The 16,853-nt window shown below is 40.1% G+C and overlaps 1 protein-coding gene across 5 annotated transcripts in view; it reads left to right on the forward strand.

Annotated features, from left to right (window-relative positions):
* Nucleotides 1-16,853, forward strand: part of PATJ (PATJ, crumbs cell polarity complex component) — a 138,219-nt gene that overhangs the window by 71,619 nt on the left and 49,747 nt on the right. For all 5 annotated transcript variants that reach the window (XM_017805634.1, XM_017805630.1, XM_017805632.1 and 2 more), the window contains one exon: nucleotides 10,539-10,735. In XM_017805634.1, the coding sequence (XP_017661123.1) occupies nucleotides 10,539-10,735 (197 nt within the window). The remainder of the gene's footprint in view (nucleotides 1-10,538; nucleotides 10,736-16,853) is intronic.

The following is a 16,853-nucleotide window of genomic DNA, read 5'->3' on the forward strand; positions in this document are numbered from 1 at the left end:
GTCCAGGTCCCCCCACCTCACCTGATGGAAAAGGAAAACGGCAGCTGGCTGTGTAAATGCAAGAGTTGCTGTCTGATATTTTCTGTGCTAGGAAAAAAGTCTGTGTTTTTATTAGCAGTGCATAGGAGAATTTAAAATTCTTCCTGAAACTCTTGCTTTCTCATTTTAAGAAGAGACATTTAATTCTTTATTTGGTTGCCCTTCTCTTTTGCAATAACAGCATTAATCAAACAGTGTGTTTTAAGCCTGTAAATTTGTATTTTAGTTGTTTAGCTACATGTGAAGTGTTCACTTTGTCATCCTCTCAAATATTCTGCTGGAAACAGCTCCACCATGGAGGAGAAATGGTTTTCTGGGGTTTTGGTGACCTGCAGGAGTCTGGCACCAGACCTTGTCCTTCAGCTCCACTTCTCATGGGACTTCTCATGGGGTAAACCTTAATCATGGGAGAGCCAAGTTAGCTATCAGAAACCTCGTTTCGAGATATAGGAGTAGGTTTCTGTCTTATTAGCTGTAGATCTCTCTTGGACTTGAAGCCAGCAGTTGCCCATGGTGGCTGTATCATTAACTGGTGCCTGCTCTACATTTAATAGTGTGATTAACACATTAGACACCATAAATGGAATATATGCATCATAGCTGAAGATATAGAAAAATATAGCAGAATAGTTATTATTAGGTTTTTATTAACAGGAGTCTTTAAAGTGTAATTATAGGTGTGTATTTGTTTTGTTCTGAGGCACAGAAATCTGCAGTAGTGCCAGGTGCTGTCATCTTTCATTCTTATTTTACCAGGTGTCATTGGTTTTTCACTCTCATTTTTCATTTCACCTCAGCCATCAAAGGCAAACCATGACTTTGGGGAACTCAGGTTTATTCTTAAACAAACAAAGCCTGATGACTCAAGTACAATTTGATAGCTCCAAATTCAAAAGTCATCAGATAGTGTGTGTTTGAGGAGCTGTAATCAGTTTAATGGAAGACAAACCAGGTATAAACCTAACAAAATGTTGATAGCTGTCTAAATTTATAAAAAATGAGGAGATAAACAGTATTAAAGACCTTATGAGGCTGGTCAGGTCTCTTCTATAAGTAAACCCACTGTCACCTTATGCCCTTTAAAATCTGGATATGCATCTTTTTTAGTATTAAGCTGCTTTTAAATTTAAATTAGATATGCAGTTCATTGAAATCAAATACTTTCTGCTTTTAACATGCATTTTAAGTTTTAGAAGGCAATCTACATAAAGTTCTGAGCATACTCTAACCTATTAGCATAATTTTCCTGAATAGTTTTTTCATTTAAAGCATGTGTGTACCCAGAGAATTGAGAGAAATCTGGACCTAGCACTGACTGTAGTAAAAACCCAGCTTTTGACTTCTTCCTCAGCAGCCTGAAACAAAGCCCTATTCTCTCTACAGCTTATTCAGTGGGAATGAAAATAGCTTATCAAACTTGAACAACTTGTTAGGAGCTGAAAAAGGATATTTTTCTTTGCTGGTCTATGAATAAAACTCAGAGTGTGAAGTTGAGAGTTGTCAGTTGGAAAATTCTGGAAGTGTTTGTGGCCATGATGTGATAGCAGAACCTCCTCCGAGGTCACTGCACAGCGTTCATCGTTAATGAGGTGTGTGTGAAGGCCCAAAGACAGACAAAAGGAAACCCTTGACAAAGTGGAAATTAGACCCTTTAAAAATAGGTTTGATCACCACAGAACCCCCATTACCTACCCTGAGAAAAACAATGCTTCTGTTAAATATTCCAGTTTTAAAAGAAAACATTTCAATAAAAACATTTTTCTTGTATTAATCATAATTGGCATGTTTGTATGCAATATTTTTATTACAAAACTGTTGCTTGTGTTTTAATTACATTCTCATTTCTATCCAAATACAAACAGTGTATGTTGTTAGGGAAAATATATAGTATAGAAGGAAAATTGTTTACAATATCTGACAGGTGACAGATATATTGTAAATGTTATATTTTCTTAAATACTTCTATATCTTCTATATCTACTTATAATACTTATATCCCCGTGGTTGGCCTAAAGAAGGAACATGCAAAGTAAGTACAATATTTAGTGGCAAATAAATGTATTTTTGTAGTATCCAACTAGTTACAATCAATCTTTAGCAAAATAACTAAAACCTAAAAATATTAAAGAGGATTAAAATTTATAATTAAGATCACCATTGGGTTAAATCACACCTGAAGTAGCTGATCATGATCAATGTTTCATGGGACTTCTCGCTGTTAAGACTTGCACTGTATTTGCCAGCATAACTCTGGGCATTTTCCTGGGCTCTACAGTCCCAGATGACATCCAACTGGTGGCAGTTCTCTTGGAGACCTTCCATTAAGAATTTTCTGTTGACCTTTGCCTTCATCTATACAGGTTGTGTTTGCTGGTCAGAAAGTCTTTATTATTAAATCCAGAAGTCTTCCCATTTTCTCTAGTCCACCTCTACACGGAGGAGGTTCAGGCTCATTGCAGGTCCTTAAATTAATTGAGTTGAATGAATCACTAAGCAAGAAATGTCTCATCACCTTCTGAGAGGTGTTGTCTTTGCTGCCTCTTACAGTTACTTATCACTGGGCCCCTAAAAGTCTTCATTAGGTAACAAACTCTCAGTTTCTGACAGTAGTCTGACACAGTTCTCTTTAATTAGACTCTGTGCAGAAAGATTCCAAGATAGTGGCTGTGCCAATTTCTTTGTGGGAACATCGTTATTTAAAGATGAAACACTCAGATCAAGTTGCGCCATATTACTGTCAGGGGAGGAAGAATCTAAATGTTCACACTATTCATTTTTTTGTGTTGAGACCAAGCAGAAAAGCAATGGATTTGAATTCCCCATATTCATACGCTCTTGCTCTTCCATAGAATGAACAAACGGCTTTCAAATCCAAATGTAGGGAATGGATTATGGATCCCAGCAGAGCAATGTGATCAGAAGCAAACCAGAAAACCTGGTCCTTCCAGGAGTTAGACTTTGATGATCCTTGTGAGTCCATTTCAGCTCTGGGTATTCTATGTTTCTGTGACTCTACCAGAAAGAGTAGGTTAGAAAAGAAATTTCTGTCCCAATTGTGAGATATTTTCCAAAACTGCCTTGTAAAAGGAGTTGTTAAAACATCATCTGTCACAGCATCTGGGAATGTGATGTGCGTGTCTGTCGTGCATCCTTACGGATCCCTGATGCTTGGTGGGCGTGTTGATGCCAGGTGATAGCTGAAATTTCCTTGGGACTTTGCAGATGGAAAGCAGTATTTTCTAACGTTCTTACACTGTTCACACATCCAAGCTTCCCGGAGAGCTGTGTTAGGCAAACCTCAGCAGAATAGGAACAAGACTGTTCTCTGGGGAGGTGCAGCTGTGATAGCTGAGCCTTATCTCCAGGCTGCTCCATGCCATCACCACCGCACAGGCTGGGAAGCTCTGGAGACTGCAGTGTGTTGGCCTTAGATGACTTAAACTGCATGGTACCACAAATATACTGCAATAATTTACAGTAGAGTATTTTTATGGGATTTTTCTCTTAAAAATGGGGTCTGCAGCAGCTTTTGAGCCTACTCCACATTTTAAGGTTGTAATTGCTTCAAAATCCCTTCAGTTGAGCCTTTTGTGGGCCCAGGCATAATCATGATGTGATACATTTTTACACATAACTATTTGTATACTCATAGAGGATTTTATCAAAAGAAAAAATGTCTGTTGCTATTTGATTGTATTTAATCAACTAGTGGCAGTCTGATGCTCCAGCAATGTGTCTCCTATCTAGAGGAAACAACCAGTTTGCCAGTCCTTTCCTCTAAAGCCTGTAAGACTGTGGGATCATCAGCTGGAGCTGAGCTCAGCTACACTGAGTGACTGATTGCGAGATCACAGTACCCAGAGGAGGTCACTTCTGAGGAAACCCAAGTGCTTCCATGGGGGTTAATGCATCATTTGAAAGGCAAATGAGTGGAAGTATTGTGTGAGGGGAGGGCAGATTCCCTTATAATCAGAAATTATTAGCATCAGGATGCTCTACTTACCCTACCTTCACTAAATCTCCTTTTAAAAGATCTGAGATAAACATTGGTATGAATAGACTCGTCGTAGCCTTCTCATCTAATTAAAAAAAAAATACAATATCTGTTCCTCGGAGGAGTCAAATGTGTAATAGAACTGCAGCTTCAGAATGAAGCCTGCATAAGGAAATATGGGCCTGAATATGGAAAAAAATGGTTGACAAGAAGTCCATTAGTTCAAAATGTTGGTGTGAGGTGTTGCAAGCTTTGGAGATACTCCCTGATTTTATGGACTGCAGTTACCTTGGTTTTCAGCCATTTTTCTCTCTGCTGTTGTCTTTCGGTGTGTGATAGTTCCTTGATTATAGGAAGAAATAATTAATGATAACTGTTTCTAAATGCCACCTGCTCACGGGAACAAACTGAAATGGCACTTGAAGTGGATTGTGGAAATTCTCATTATACCCTTCTTCCTGGATTAGTTCACAAGCACCACCAGAAATTTTTACCTTCCACTGTAGAAAGTGATGTGAGGAACAAGTGGGATTTAAGGAGAGCGTTGGAGGAGAAGGAAAGTTTTCTTGTGTGAGCTGAGAAGCTGCTGCAAGTGTTTGCGTGGCATGAGAGGAGCAAAATGGAATGGGAACCTGAGCTGGAGGGAGCAGTGAGGAGAGACAACACTCAGAGATACCAAATAATACCCAAAAGAAGAAGAAAAGAGGGAGTCTTCAAGTTAGGGTAAGGATATTGTCTCAGGAGAGTTTAATGTACACTTGTTTTTCCACTTCAGATTAGGTGAGTTGCGTTTGTGGGGGTGTGTAAGCCCACACCTCAGCTGTTCATCTGGAGAAGGTTTTTCTGTGTGGCACTTGGTGCCTGCTCTTTCTCTCATGGAATTAAAAGTAATGTTAGAGTATTTTGAGTGACAGTATTTTGGGGAGGAAGGGTCCATGGAACTCTGTTTTTAAAAGGGAGCATTAATTGAAATATGCCAAATGATATGCTGGGGTTTATTTTCCTCTGCAAATCTTCTCTTCAGTTTTGGTAAATGAATGGCATATTCAAAGCAAAGTATTGCCAAAGAAATGGTGTGTCTGTCAAAGGGAGGTTGTAGGGGGTGCTGTGTTTCTGGATCAGGTGGGGAATCCATAGCTGCCCCATCCCACTGCGGGGATGCTCCCTGCCCCCAGGTTTGGAGATAATAGCACTTACAAAGATATGGCAGACTCTGTCCTCTCCTCTCAACAACTGAGGGAGGGGGACTGGGTAGAACATGATCTCTGGCTCTTCCATTTAGATTTGCCAGTTTTTAATACAGCTGCCTTATTTTTCTCATGCTTTCTGGTCACCAAGAGAAGAATTGGAGTGATTTAGTGGAATTTAAAAAAGCATTACAGAAATTGTCTCTATTTTTCAATTTAAAGCTTTGAAAAGAGACGAGTGCATCGTTTTTGAGATAAGGTTTGAAGAACTGTCTGCCTCCTTGGAGCTGAACATAGGGCTAGTGGGAAGATTAAAACAATAAGCTTATTATATTATTAGTAGTGGGAGAATTCTAAACCCCATTTGTTCAATTATGGTCCCTTCAATATGCTTATTTAGGTTCTTGTAAATTGTAATCAGTAAATTAGACGTGCTGCCCTCACAGCTCCAGGGTTAGCTTTCAAGGGACTTCCTACATTTGTTTTTTTTAATGTTTATAGTGAAATCAGGAAGGGAATTAGTTGTTTGATATGCAAGGTTGGCTCTGTGTAGTGGATACTGCCTGCATTCTGATGTCTATCATTACTAAGTGAAGAACAGTGGTTGTGATGCTGCAGCACTGCTGTCTGAGCAGGGAAATCTCAGAAAAGGCCAGGACTGTAACCATGTTATGTGCTATGTAATAAAAAATGGGAGCTAAACACATTAGAATGAACACAGGCTGATAAATGAGATCATTGTAAAGTCTCCAAAAGCCAGCATATGTTGCTAATAGTTATCTGACGTGACACAAGAGGGATGTAAAATCCTCAGTATCACCTTCTATATACAAATACCAGCTCTGTCTCTCTCTGTGGTGTTTTTTCCCCTTTCTTTTCTCTGTATTTTGCCTTGACAGTTTTAATATTGAGCACTTGATACTAAACCAAATCACCTAGCTGAGTCATCCAGAGATTTTTCAATCCTCCTTTTACCTTTCTAGATGGACTCTCATTTGCATCACACAGAGACACCATTTTCCAAAGCAACACCTCTTCCCTTTCAGCTCATTTAACTGGATATTTCAGCAGGTTTGGGAAACAGGCTTCTCAGCCCTTTGCAAGTGCTTTATATCTCTCTGTGATTTAAAGAGCCTTTTGCCTTCCTGAGAAGTGGTGTCTGGTTTTGCTATGCAGATAAATTGTGTGTTTGTTGCAATACTAGATCATGCAAACTCCAATATCCTGACCATATTGTCCCCATTTATTTCTTTTATCTCTCTGTTTAATATAATAGGAATAGTGGCTGAGGCAGGGAAACATATGCAGCAGCATAATAGTATATTGTTTGAGAGCAGTTGTCTTCCATTTCCAGGGTTTCTCTTTGAAATGTAATTGTCTGCTAATATAACTGGGAGATATTATTGCAGGAGAGATCACTAAAGTGTTTACTTGTGCTTTTAGTTCATGTTACAGCTGTGTAATATTTTTAAAAGAACCTGGATGCAATATTAGCAGTTAAATATCCTTGGTGAGATATGTTTGTAGAAGTTGTGATAGGCATATTGTCACCGAATGTAGTGCCAAAACAGGAATCGCTGTGTCCCATGTGTAATGCAGCAACAACAGAATTACAATTGCCTTGTGTAAAGTATCTGGTAATGAAGGCAGATAATGGAATTCTTTGCAAAAGCAGATGCTAACTGGCTCCCCAACGCTAGGCAGGCAACTGAAAAGTGATACCAGCTGGAGGGGAGAAAAAACAGCTGAAAAAGGCATTAGAAAGAAGATGCCTTAGATGCACGTTTGCTTAAGCAGTAAATACTTGTTTAAAATAATCTTATGAGATTCTTATTAAGAGGCAGGCTGAGACTACCATGACAGTGTTGTAGGAAGTCAGCTGGATGCCCAAAGGGTATTTGTATGCAGATTGGATGACTGAAGCAACACCTCTGGGAATAGCGGAGTTATCATTTATGGAGCGAGGCTGGTGAGGACAGCCCTTCCAAGGGTTTAATTGCAGGAGGTGGGATTGGGAAGAGCCAGAACCTTCTGTTGGTCAGGGAGGAGGCAGCATGTGCTGAGGGAGGCTTGATTTAAAAAGCTGGGGTGTCTCTGCTAGTCCCTACATGCAGAAGCATGTCCACACAAACGTGTCTCTTCTCCAGCAGCACTGGAAAGCAGTGCCCTCCTGCCAGGCTGGAAATGGTGCTCAGCATGAAGCATCTTCATGGTTTCTCCGTGATCTCCCACTATTTTATCATTTAGTCACCTCAGCTGTTTCTAATAGTTGCTTTGGAAATGAATGTGATAATTTAGAATGAAGGGTTTAGTCTACACAGTCTTAAGCTCTGCCAGGGGAGGTTTAGGTTAGATATTCTTTACAGGGAGGGTAATCAGGCATGGGAATGGGCTGCCCAGGGAAGTGGTGGATTCTCCATCTCTGGAGGTTTTTAAGATGAGACTGGATGTGGCACTTAGTGCCATGGTCTAGTAACCACGGTGGTGTTGGATCAGGGGTTGGACTTGATGATCTCAGAGGTCTTTTCTGTGATTCTATGATTCCTTCCATGTGAGTAAGATTTTTTTCAAACAAATAAGGCAACAGGGAAGACCCTAAAAAAAACCAAGCCGTAACAATCCAATCTCTTAATAAATAGAAGCAATTTGATGACCCCTGGAGTTGATCTCTCTTTTTTGCCCAGATAAATTTTTCTTTACCCAATGATTTGTTCCCACAGTGGGGGATTATGGCACAGCTGGAGCGCTGAGCTGGGAATCAGCTCAACAGCTTTCCAGTCCTGGCACAATGCAGGCAGGCCAGAAACTTCGGTGGGACTCTGTCTTGTCCCAGGCAATTGCCTTAACTACTAATTTTTGGAGGACTTAAACTTACTTTTAGTTTCAGCCCAGCTCAGAACAGGAATCGATGTGTGCTTCTGAACTGCTAACATTTTTCCCATGTGAGAAAACTCATTTTGAGGAGGAAACACTGCAGAATTACAGACTTACTGGCAGCCTCAGAGGCACTATGTCTGCAGACAGAGGCTGGAGCAATGTGTGTTTGCAATGTCACAGGGCTGCTCCTGCTGGGGAATTTCAAGCAGTTTTACTGACAAGCAAGAAATGAGTTTTGAAGCAGGCTCTGAAGGTGTGCAGCTTCATCTGTACTGCATTTAAGTGTGTGCGTTCCTTGCTTCTTCAGCTCTTTTCTGTGCATCTGACTGTAAGTTGTTAAAAATATGCTTTAGACATGTTCCTTGCTCCTGGCAAGTGAAAGTGAGATGTGTTCCCTGTGTACAACAAGCAGTGAAAGGAATTGTGGCAGCGCAATGATCAGTCAACAGCATCCCTCCAGCACTGAGTCTTTCCTTTGTCCACAGAAATGCAATCAATAAGAAAACCCTTTTCTACCCATTACCTGTTCTGGGATATACTGCAGCTGTAATGAGTTATTTGTCTAATTGTGGTGGGCAGCAAATGTCTTCATGCTCTTCGGGTCTGGACTTGCTTCATGGGCAAAGTAAATTAAACCTTGGTGATGTGAATAAACCATGAATAAACATGCCTGTATCTCCTGTTGTTCAGAAGCACGATTTTCAAGACCTTTCCTCTTGCTGGTTTTTTTCAGGACATATCCTGCATACGAAAAACAGCTTCCAAATTCATGTAGCAAATCACACCTCTAATTATATTTTGACCCCATTATTTAAGAAATATCTTAAAGAATTCTGCAGCTACATGGATTACCATTTAATGCAGTTATATGAATTTTTTGGCATATAATTGATAGTAAAAAATGAGTTATCCATTTTTTTAAGATATTCTGATTTTGTAACAGACCTCTGGAGAGCTTTAACAGCTTTGTAGGGATAACATCTCATCCTTAATGTACACACCCCAGCTTTTAGGCTCAGGCACCAGGGATTTTGAATGTGGCAGAAAATGCTAGCCTATAAATACAACGATGGGAGAGCTGGTTCTTGTGTGTGTTGCTCTGAGTGCAGGTAATGCTCTTGGATGCACCTGGGGTTGGAGGTGGGAGGCTGCTGCCTTTGTCCCAATGGTCTCTGCCAAGGCACAAGGGGCTCCTGCAGCTGGAACAATTACTCAGGAAGGACCATTGGAGAGAAGAGCTGCTGGGAATGACCCAAGTTTGGCTAAATCACCCTGACAGCACAGGGGATGTGGAAGGAACGTTTCTACTTCATCATCTTTCTTCTCAGCAGTTTTTATTCACTTTTAGTTGCCTCCCTCTCACCTTCCCCAGCTCTTTTCCCTCTTTCTTGTTGTCATGGGAACATTCACTACAGTAGTTAAATCGTACTATTAAAATATGCTTCCCCAGGAGGATGGTAGTAGCTAATATTGATCTAGCTCCTGCTGCTGACTCAGGGATATGGTTGAACATAGAATATCCCTTATTTCTCCTTTTAATGCATAATGCAGCGGTTTCTTTCACCTTGGGCTCTCTACTAAAGGTGACATCCAGTCACGGCAATATCCTTTGACTTGCTTTTTTAGATGTGTGGCCTATCTGAAGCATTGGATGTTTTAAACTGGCTTTAAAATCTGTAAAGGAAAAGCAGGCAGAAAAAAAAAATCACCCTCACCAGCAACAGTGATAGATGTTGGTGAAAAGACATTCAGATTAAACTGTCAGCATCCACAGCCACGCAGTGTGCTCCAAATAACTTTGTAAATACATTGAGCTCTTGTCACAGGGATGGTTGAAATGTAGATGAAAGACAAATAACCACCTTAATATCAAGTGAAGCTGCATTTAAAAGCATAATCACTCATCTACATTGTCACTGACATCTGCTCTGCGTAATCGCCCGTGCAGCAGCACCTCGTGTTAAGCAGAGCATGGTGAGCAGAGTCCTGAGTCACTAGAAAGAAGCAGGTTTTACCTTGAGATATGAGTCTGCAGTAATGTTGGAACCATTAAGTGCTTCAGTTTCCCGCAGTGGTTAATTAACCAGCTCGAACTTTATGAGAGTTTCCTGAATTTGATGGGGTTTGTGCAGTAAAGGTGCCTCTGGAATTTCCTTGTTTATGCTCCTTACAGAAAATTTTTGGTTTAGAAGCAGGCTGTTGTACAAATAATTAAAATAGTGTGGGTTTAATGTGAATAATATTTGCAACTGATGCTGCATTTTGCTGTATGAATGATACAAACACAGCAAACAGTATTTTAGAGTCTGTGCTGAAAAGACCTTTGTTAAAAACACTGTTTGCTGAGAAGTCATAAATTTCTAGCATATTTGTATGTGTTCTTGAACATCTGTGTATAAGTTATTTCGTGTTCTAACTCATTTTATGTTTGACCTTCCTAGAAAAAATCAGGCAAAGATATGCAGATCTCCCAGGAGAGTTGCACATTATTGAGCTTGAGAAAGACAAAAATGGGCTGGGACTCAGCCTCGCTGGCAACAAGGACCGCTCCCGGATGAGCATCTTTGTAGTTGGGATCAATCCAGATGGACCCGCGGGACGAGATGGAAGGATGCACATTGGTGATGAGCTCCTAGAAGTAAGTGTTTCCTTTAGCTCTTAAGCAAGGCTCATGAGGAGAGAGGGAGAGGCATATGTGTAGCCATCATTTGAACCTTAAATAAAGCCTGCAAGTGGAATTAGGTGGCTGAGGGAAGGAGCTGTGCTGATTTATGCCAACTGAGAACTTGGCCTTTGGCAGGTAAATGTGTTTTCAGTGAAACAAAAATCATTGGCCTGTGAAAACTAATGTCTTGTCAGCGAAGTCTGTGCTCTCAGCATGTTCACAAGCTCTGTGTTGGGAGGGACTGTTGAAAGGCAGGAAGGGGACAGTAAATCCATCCTTGAAGTGCATATGTGGTTTTATAGGGAAATTCACACCTTACATTAAAAAAAAAACAAAACCCCTCAAAGTTACCATATGTGTTTTTACAGATGACAGGGATATTCCCTATCCTGAAAATAAATTTCATGCTATAATCTGTTTAAAATACTTATTTTCTTTAGTTGTGTCTGGCACAAGTTCACCCACGAGGCAAGAGAGCTCATTAGCAACTGGAGTATTTTGTCTTCACTTTTCCTCCAATCTCCTTCCTTCACCTTCAGACTGAAAGCACAGCCTTCCTTCACTTCATCTGATTTTTTGGCTGTTGCAAAATGACACTTTGCTGCAGTACCTGCAGTGATTCCCCGCGTCATGATTGCTTCAGTGGTTTAAAAAAATCATCCATCCCTGGGGATCTTACCCTGAGAGAGAAGCTCTCACTGAAGAGCAGGGATATGCTGACCTGGTGTACTCTGTGGGTGGTGATGCTTTGATCTTTCAGCAGCTCTCTGTGCAATCAGAAAACCACCTATTTTTTCACTTTTCTTGACTTGAGAAAGAGCAGTTTGACTGCCTGGGGATACCTTGGGAGTACTCAGAATTGGCTAAGCATTTGTTGTTGTCTAACAGTTCTGCAATTAGGGGTTTTCAGTACACATAGTACAAGAAAGATGTTTTGCTATAAAAACACCCCCATCTGAAATTTGTTGTTTTCATTTTAAGTGTGAGAAATGATGTGAAGGTCTATACCATAATGGAGTAGGGTAGGAAAATTACTTGCTCCTTCAAATTTATATTTTTCTATCCCTGACACTGAATTTTAATGGTATAAAAAAAAAAGGCAAATTGTTGAGTTTTGGGTGCATACCAGTTGAAAGAACTCACAGTTCTGATTTCCTCTGTGCATTTCATTGGTAGTTCCTGGTAGAAGAGAAGATCTAATGTTAAGTAGTGCCAGCAGTACTTGAAAGATGCACCATCTGTGATTAATCACATATCCCTCAAGGCTTGGGATTTGCATGGATGAGCCATGTTATAAGGAGAATTTTCCAAATTGGTGGTGCTGTTCTAATTCCTCTCCCCGTTAAGCTGGAGATAAAAAGATTGATTTTCTTTTTCCACTGGAAGAAAAGTGAGGTTCTCCATCTCAAAAATGCCAAACTTCAATTAAAAAGTTCAAAGAGACTTTAGTAACTGCCTCTCTTGTTTACCTTTGCAATCAAATTAAAGGTGTGTCGCTGGTGGGCAGGAGAACAATTCCTGAGGTCATCTGGTCCAACTGCCTTGTTCAAGCAGGGCCACATCAAACCAGTTGCCCAAGACTGTATCCAGATGGCTTTTGAATATCTCCAGTATTATTTCATGCTGCTTCCATGCCAGGGATGCAGAGGTCAACGTGGTCAACTGACTTTACTTGCAGTGTCTTTTACAACGAAGTATGTTAGAAGAGCATGAATTGCAAACTTGGGTGCTCAGAAGTGAGGAAATGACAGAACTCATGTTCGATTCTCATCTAACTGCATGTTTTAGGTATATTTGCATCTACATCTGTGATTAAACATCAGTTTTCAATACTGGAACGTATCAACAAGAGAAGGGATTCACATCTTGAGAAGCCTCTGGCTTCTCTGCACTGTCCTTGGGTGCCCCAGCAAATCCTGTTGGTTAGTCTTGCTCCATTACTACTATGTGCAGATTACTCCCTGTGGGTTTTGATGGAGTTAAGGTTAATGGGATGGAGTTAGAGATGGATAGATATTACCTGTTCATTTTTCTTTTGAACTGGAGTTTGATTGGATTCAATTGAAGGATGTGCCTCAGCACCTTATTCATAAAATCTTTTGTCAGTGAATTAATGGAATGTCATCTCACTTTTAGCTTCTGCAAACAACAGTAGTCTTCTGGGGGCATGATCGTGGCTTGTTTTCACAGCCTGTACATTGAGGGAAATGCAGATCACATAAAAAAGTTGTATGTAATCATTATTTTTTAATCATTTTCATATTCAGTGATGTATTTTGGATGGGTATATGGCTGAAGAAAACAGATTTTTGAGAGAGAAGGTCCTTTCATCCTGCTGTCATACATGGAGGAAAACTACTTGGGTCGGGATTTGGTCTCTGTGCAGAAGAATGTGTTTTTTACAGGGCACAAATTCTGCTTTTCATTTCTTTTTCCAAGCAGAGGAACCATCTGTGGTGTCCCTGCCTCGCACTCTTGCTGTTTTAGTGCAGGTGTCTGCACTGCTTCGGGTCTTATTAGTCTGGGCTCAGTCCTGTTTGTGATTGTGCCCAGCATGGCCTGCAGTGTGTTCACCTGGAGCTGTCCCTGTGCTTTGAGCCCTGCTGCTCCTGAGCTCTGCATGGCTCTGTCCTGTTGGGAGGTTTTATTCACACTGCAGAATCCACCCTGCTATTATCATTATTATTATTATTATCATCTCTCCATAAGAGACTCAACTGTGCTCTATTAATAAACCAAGCTGTTGAGAGCCCGGTTATGCTAAATTACTGATGTTGGGATATGCTGCCATCTCCCCATCCTTGCTTATCTTGATGAAGATGAGGCAGGAGGTGGAAGGAAACTGCTTGTTTGCATGTGGAAGTTTCCCTGCTTGTGGCAGGTTGTCTCTTCCAACACAACCCATTCCGTGATTCTTTGTTTTGTTGTCTGAGGCCACAGCACTTCTTGAAAGAGTAAAAGCCAGTCTTCAGAGTCAAGAGTGACCACAGAGTTTGCCTGTTGTCCATTCTGGACTGTTGCCTGAGAGGCAATTATTACTTTTTATTTTTTTGTGTCATTTTTGTCATAGCTCAAAGCCAGAGAGCTTTTGTGCTAAGTGCATTTTTATTGCTATTTTAAGATGCTTAGATAAATTGAAGTTGTGCTGTAATAATATAATAAATACAGCAGTATATTGCCCAAGTAAATTAGTTACCCAGCCAAATTCACAATGCCACTTATGTTTCATAAAATGTGTTTTATTCTCAGTTTATTTGTTGGGGGATCACTATAGAATCGTAGAATAGAATCATAGAATGGTTTGGGTTGGAAGGAACCTTAAAGCTCACCCAGTTCTACCCCCTGCCCTGGGCAGGGCCACTTTCCACTAGACCAGGTTGCTCCAGGCCCCATCCAACCTGGCCTTGGACACTTCCAGGGATGGGGCATCCACAGTTTCTCTGGGCAACCTGTGCCAATGTCCTTTTAGTTTTTTTCAAAGGAGGGTAAAAATACTTTGTATACAGTTAAGGTTAGTTTTAAGTGGTGATTTTAAAGCTGCAAATAGGTAAGGCTGTGATGGAAAAGCTGTTGTGGAGGAGGGCACAGGTTTTCCAACGTCCTGTCTCCCTCTCCACACTCTGTAGGTGGGAAGCCACGGGGATGAGCTGCCAGCTCAGAGCAGGATGTTTTCTCTCCTTATGGAGTTTACGGTCTGTTGATCACTTTAGATGATGCACATGTTTGAATGTGTGCCCAGCAAGAAATTTGGTGAGGAAAGGGAAATTCACATTCTAATTACTTTTTTCTCTCCAATATTTTCCTCATGCTTTATTATTTGGGAGCTTGGTCTATTTAATGGGGTTTCAATATATAAAATTTGACTGATAAAAAAGTTCTGGAAACTTTTTCCATTGTTTCAGAGAGTCTGGTTGTATCTCAAAATGCTACAATTCCTGTGGTTAGAAGGAACCTCCTGCACGGGTACAAAGAAATAATTATTACAGAAGGCTATGCCAGTATTTTACTAGCTTTGGGGTATCATTTAACTTCATTTTCATAAAAATCAGATGATACTAATTTTATGGATTTCCATTACTGCCACGTAGTGAAAACACTGTGGGGTTTTGGTGTTTTTTTTTAATATCCATATCTAATGTTTCTCTTCTGCAAATTAAAGTTTGAGAAGAAAACAATCCTTTAAATTTTTTCCTCTGAATTTAAGAGCTCAGATTTCCGTGAGTTTGTACTTTCTGCTACCTCAGTGCATGAAACTGTAAACCAAAACTTTTGTAGGTGAAGGCAACAGTACAGTTAGGATATGTGATTAAATCTACCATAAAGCAATGTGTGATTATATTAAAGATTGAACTTGTGTGCTGACCTGACCTCATACCTGTAGCATGTTTTTATCTTTCTCTGTGCTCTGCTGACTTTCCAAGGGGTTATAGAAAGAGACATTTAAAGAAGAGTTGAGGTTGATTTAGATCAGTTTATTTCTTTTGCTTAGTTGAGGCTTTGTTTTTCTTTTCTAATCTCTAATGAAAAAAGTAAAGCACAGATTTATACATTTTGACTCCCAAAGTACTATTTGCTTAATCTGATGTGTTACTTTATTTAAAGTGAAAGATTTAAAATGGTGTTTCTTCTGAAATCCTAGACGTTCTCTTTTTTGTTTTATTTAAGTAGGCTTTTGTGCTTTGCTCATCATTGTGGTATCTACAGCATGAATTTATTTTGCAAAAGAAAGTGACACTTTAAAAAAAAAAAAAATTAATACTGGCTGTAATAACTATGTGGGACAGCCCATAGCCTTGTGGAGATATATTACTTTGATTATGCTTTCATTTTGGTGTAATTAAATAATTATAACTTACAGACCCAGCTCACAGCTAATTAAATTTTGGACTATTTGATACATGTAGTGAATAGGATTAATTTAGCCAGAGTAAAGACTATAAATTTTAATCTAAGAAGTCTGCTGTTTAGAAGAATTGATGGTAATTTAACTAAATCCAAACAATTTGTAAAGCATACACTATTCCCAGTGAATAAATTATTCTTGAGCTTAGAGAAATTAAGTCAACAAACTCACTGAAAGTTTCAAGTTGAACTTGAAGCCAGAATGCAACTGAGCATTTATTTTTGCCCCTGGATTTTTAAGCTTATCTTTGATTAGCAAAGTCTGGCCTAGGATGTTGCTTTTCTCCCTATCTTTGCCACCATGGCAGTTGCAGACAAAACCATATTTAACCATTAGGAATGTTGACATGATGTTATTTCCTCAGTGCTGATCATTTCATGCCAGCTCAGGCCTTTGTGGACCTTTCTTGGGTCTCTCTTTACACAGTAAATGATTCAGTAGGTAGATGCTTTGCACTTCAATCCCAATGACCAATCGAGTGTTAGGGGTTTTATTCTTGTCCTGGCATTGTCCTTATTTAACTGATGAACTTACATCTTGTTTTGACCCATTGAAAATAAGATGGAAGTATTGTGAAGTTCCCAACATGACCGACGAGCCCATATCACACAAGGCTGGAAGATTTGGCCAGTTACTTCTTGTTTGAATGAAAAAATCTTCTAAGACCACAAACCCTGAATCCAATACAAACATTTGCAGTAACAAAAATTCCTTCTATAATCACTAGTAAATTGTTCCTGGGCTCCGTTATCATTATTGTTTTAAACAGCATTGGTATATCAAATGTGAATGTAAATATTATGTTGTAAATTAAGAGTGGGAGGAAAAAACTGCAGTATTGAATCATAGAATTGTTTAGGTTGGAAAAGTCCTTTAAAATCATCGAGTCCAGCCATTCCCCCGGCACTGCCAAGGCCACCACTAACCTGTGTCCCCAAGTGCCACATGCACATGGCTTTTAAATCCCTCCAGGGATGGAGACTCCACTACTGCCTTGGGCAGCTGTGCCAGTGCTGGACAATCCTTTCCATGAAGAAATTTTCCCTAATAACCAACCTACACCTCCTCTGGCACAGCCTGAGGCTGTTTCCTCTCATCCTGTCCCTTGTTCCCTGGGAGCAGAGCCCAACCCCACCTGGCTCCACCCTCCTGTCAGAGAGTTGCAGAGAGTGAGAAGGTCCCCTCGAG

This window comes from Lepidothrix coronata, unplaced genomic scaffold (assembly GCF_001604755.1).
Source record: "Lepidothrix coronata isolate B3197 unplaced genomic scaffold, Lepidothrix_coronata-1.0 Scaffold12, whole genome shotgun sequence".
In the NCBI taxonomy this organism is placed as follows: domain Eukaryota; kingdom Metazoa; phylum Chordata; class Aves; order Passeriformes; family Pipridae; genus Lepidothrix; species Lepidothrix coronata.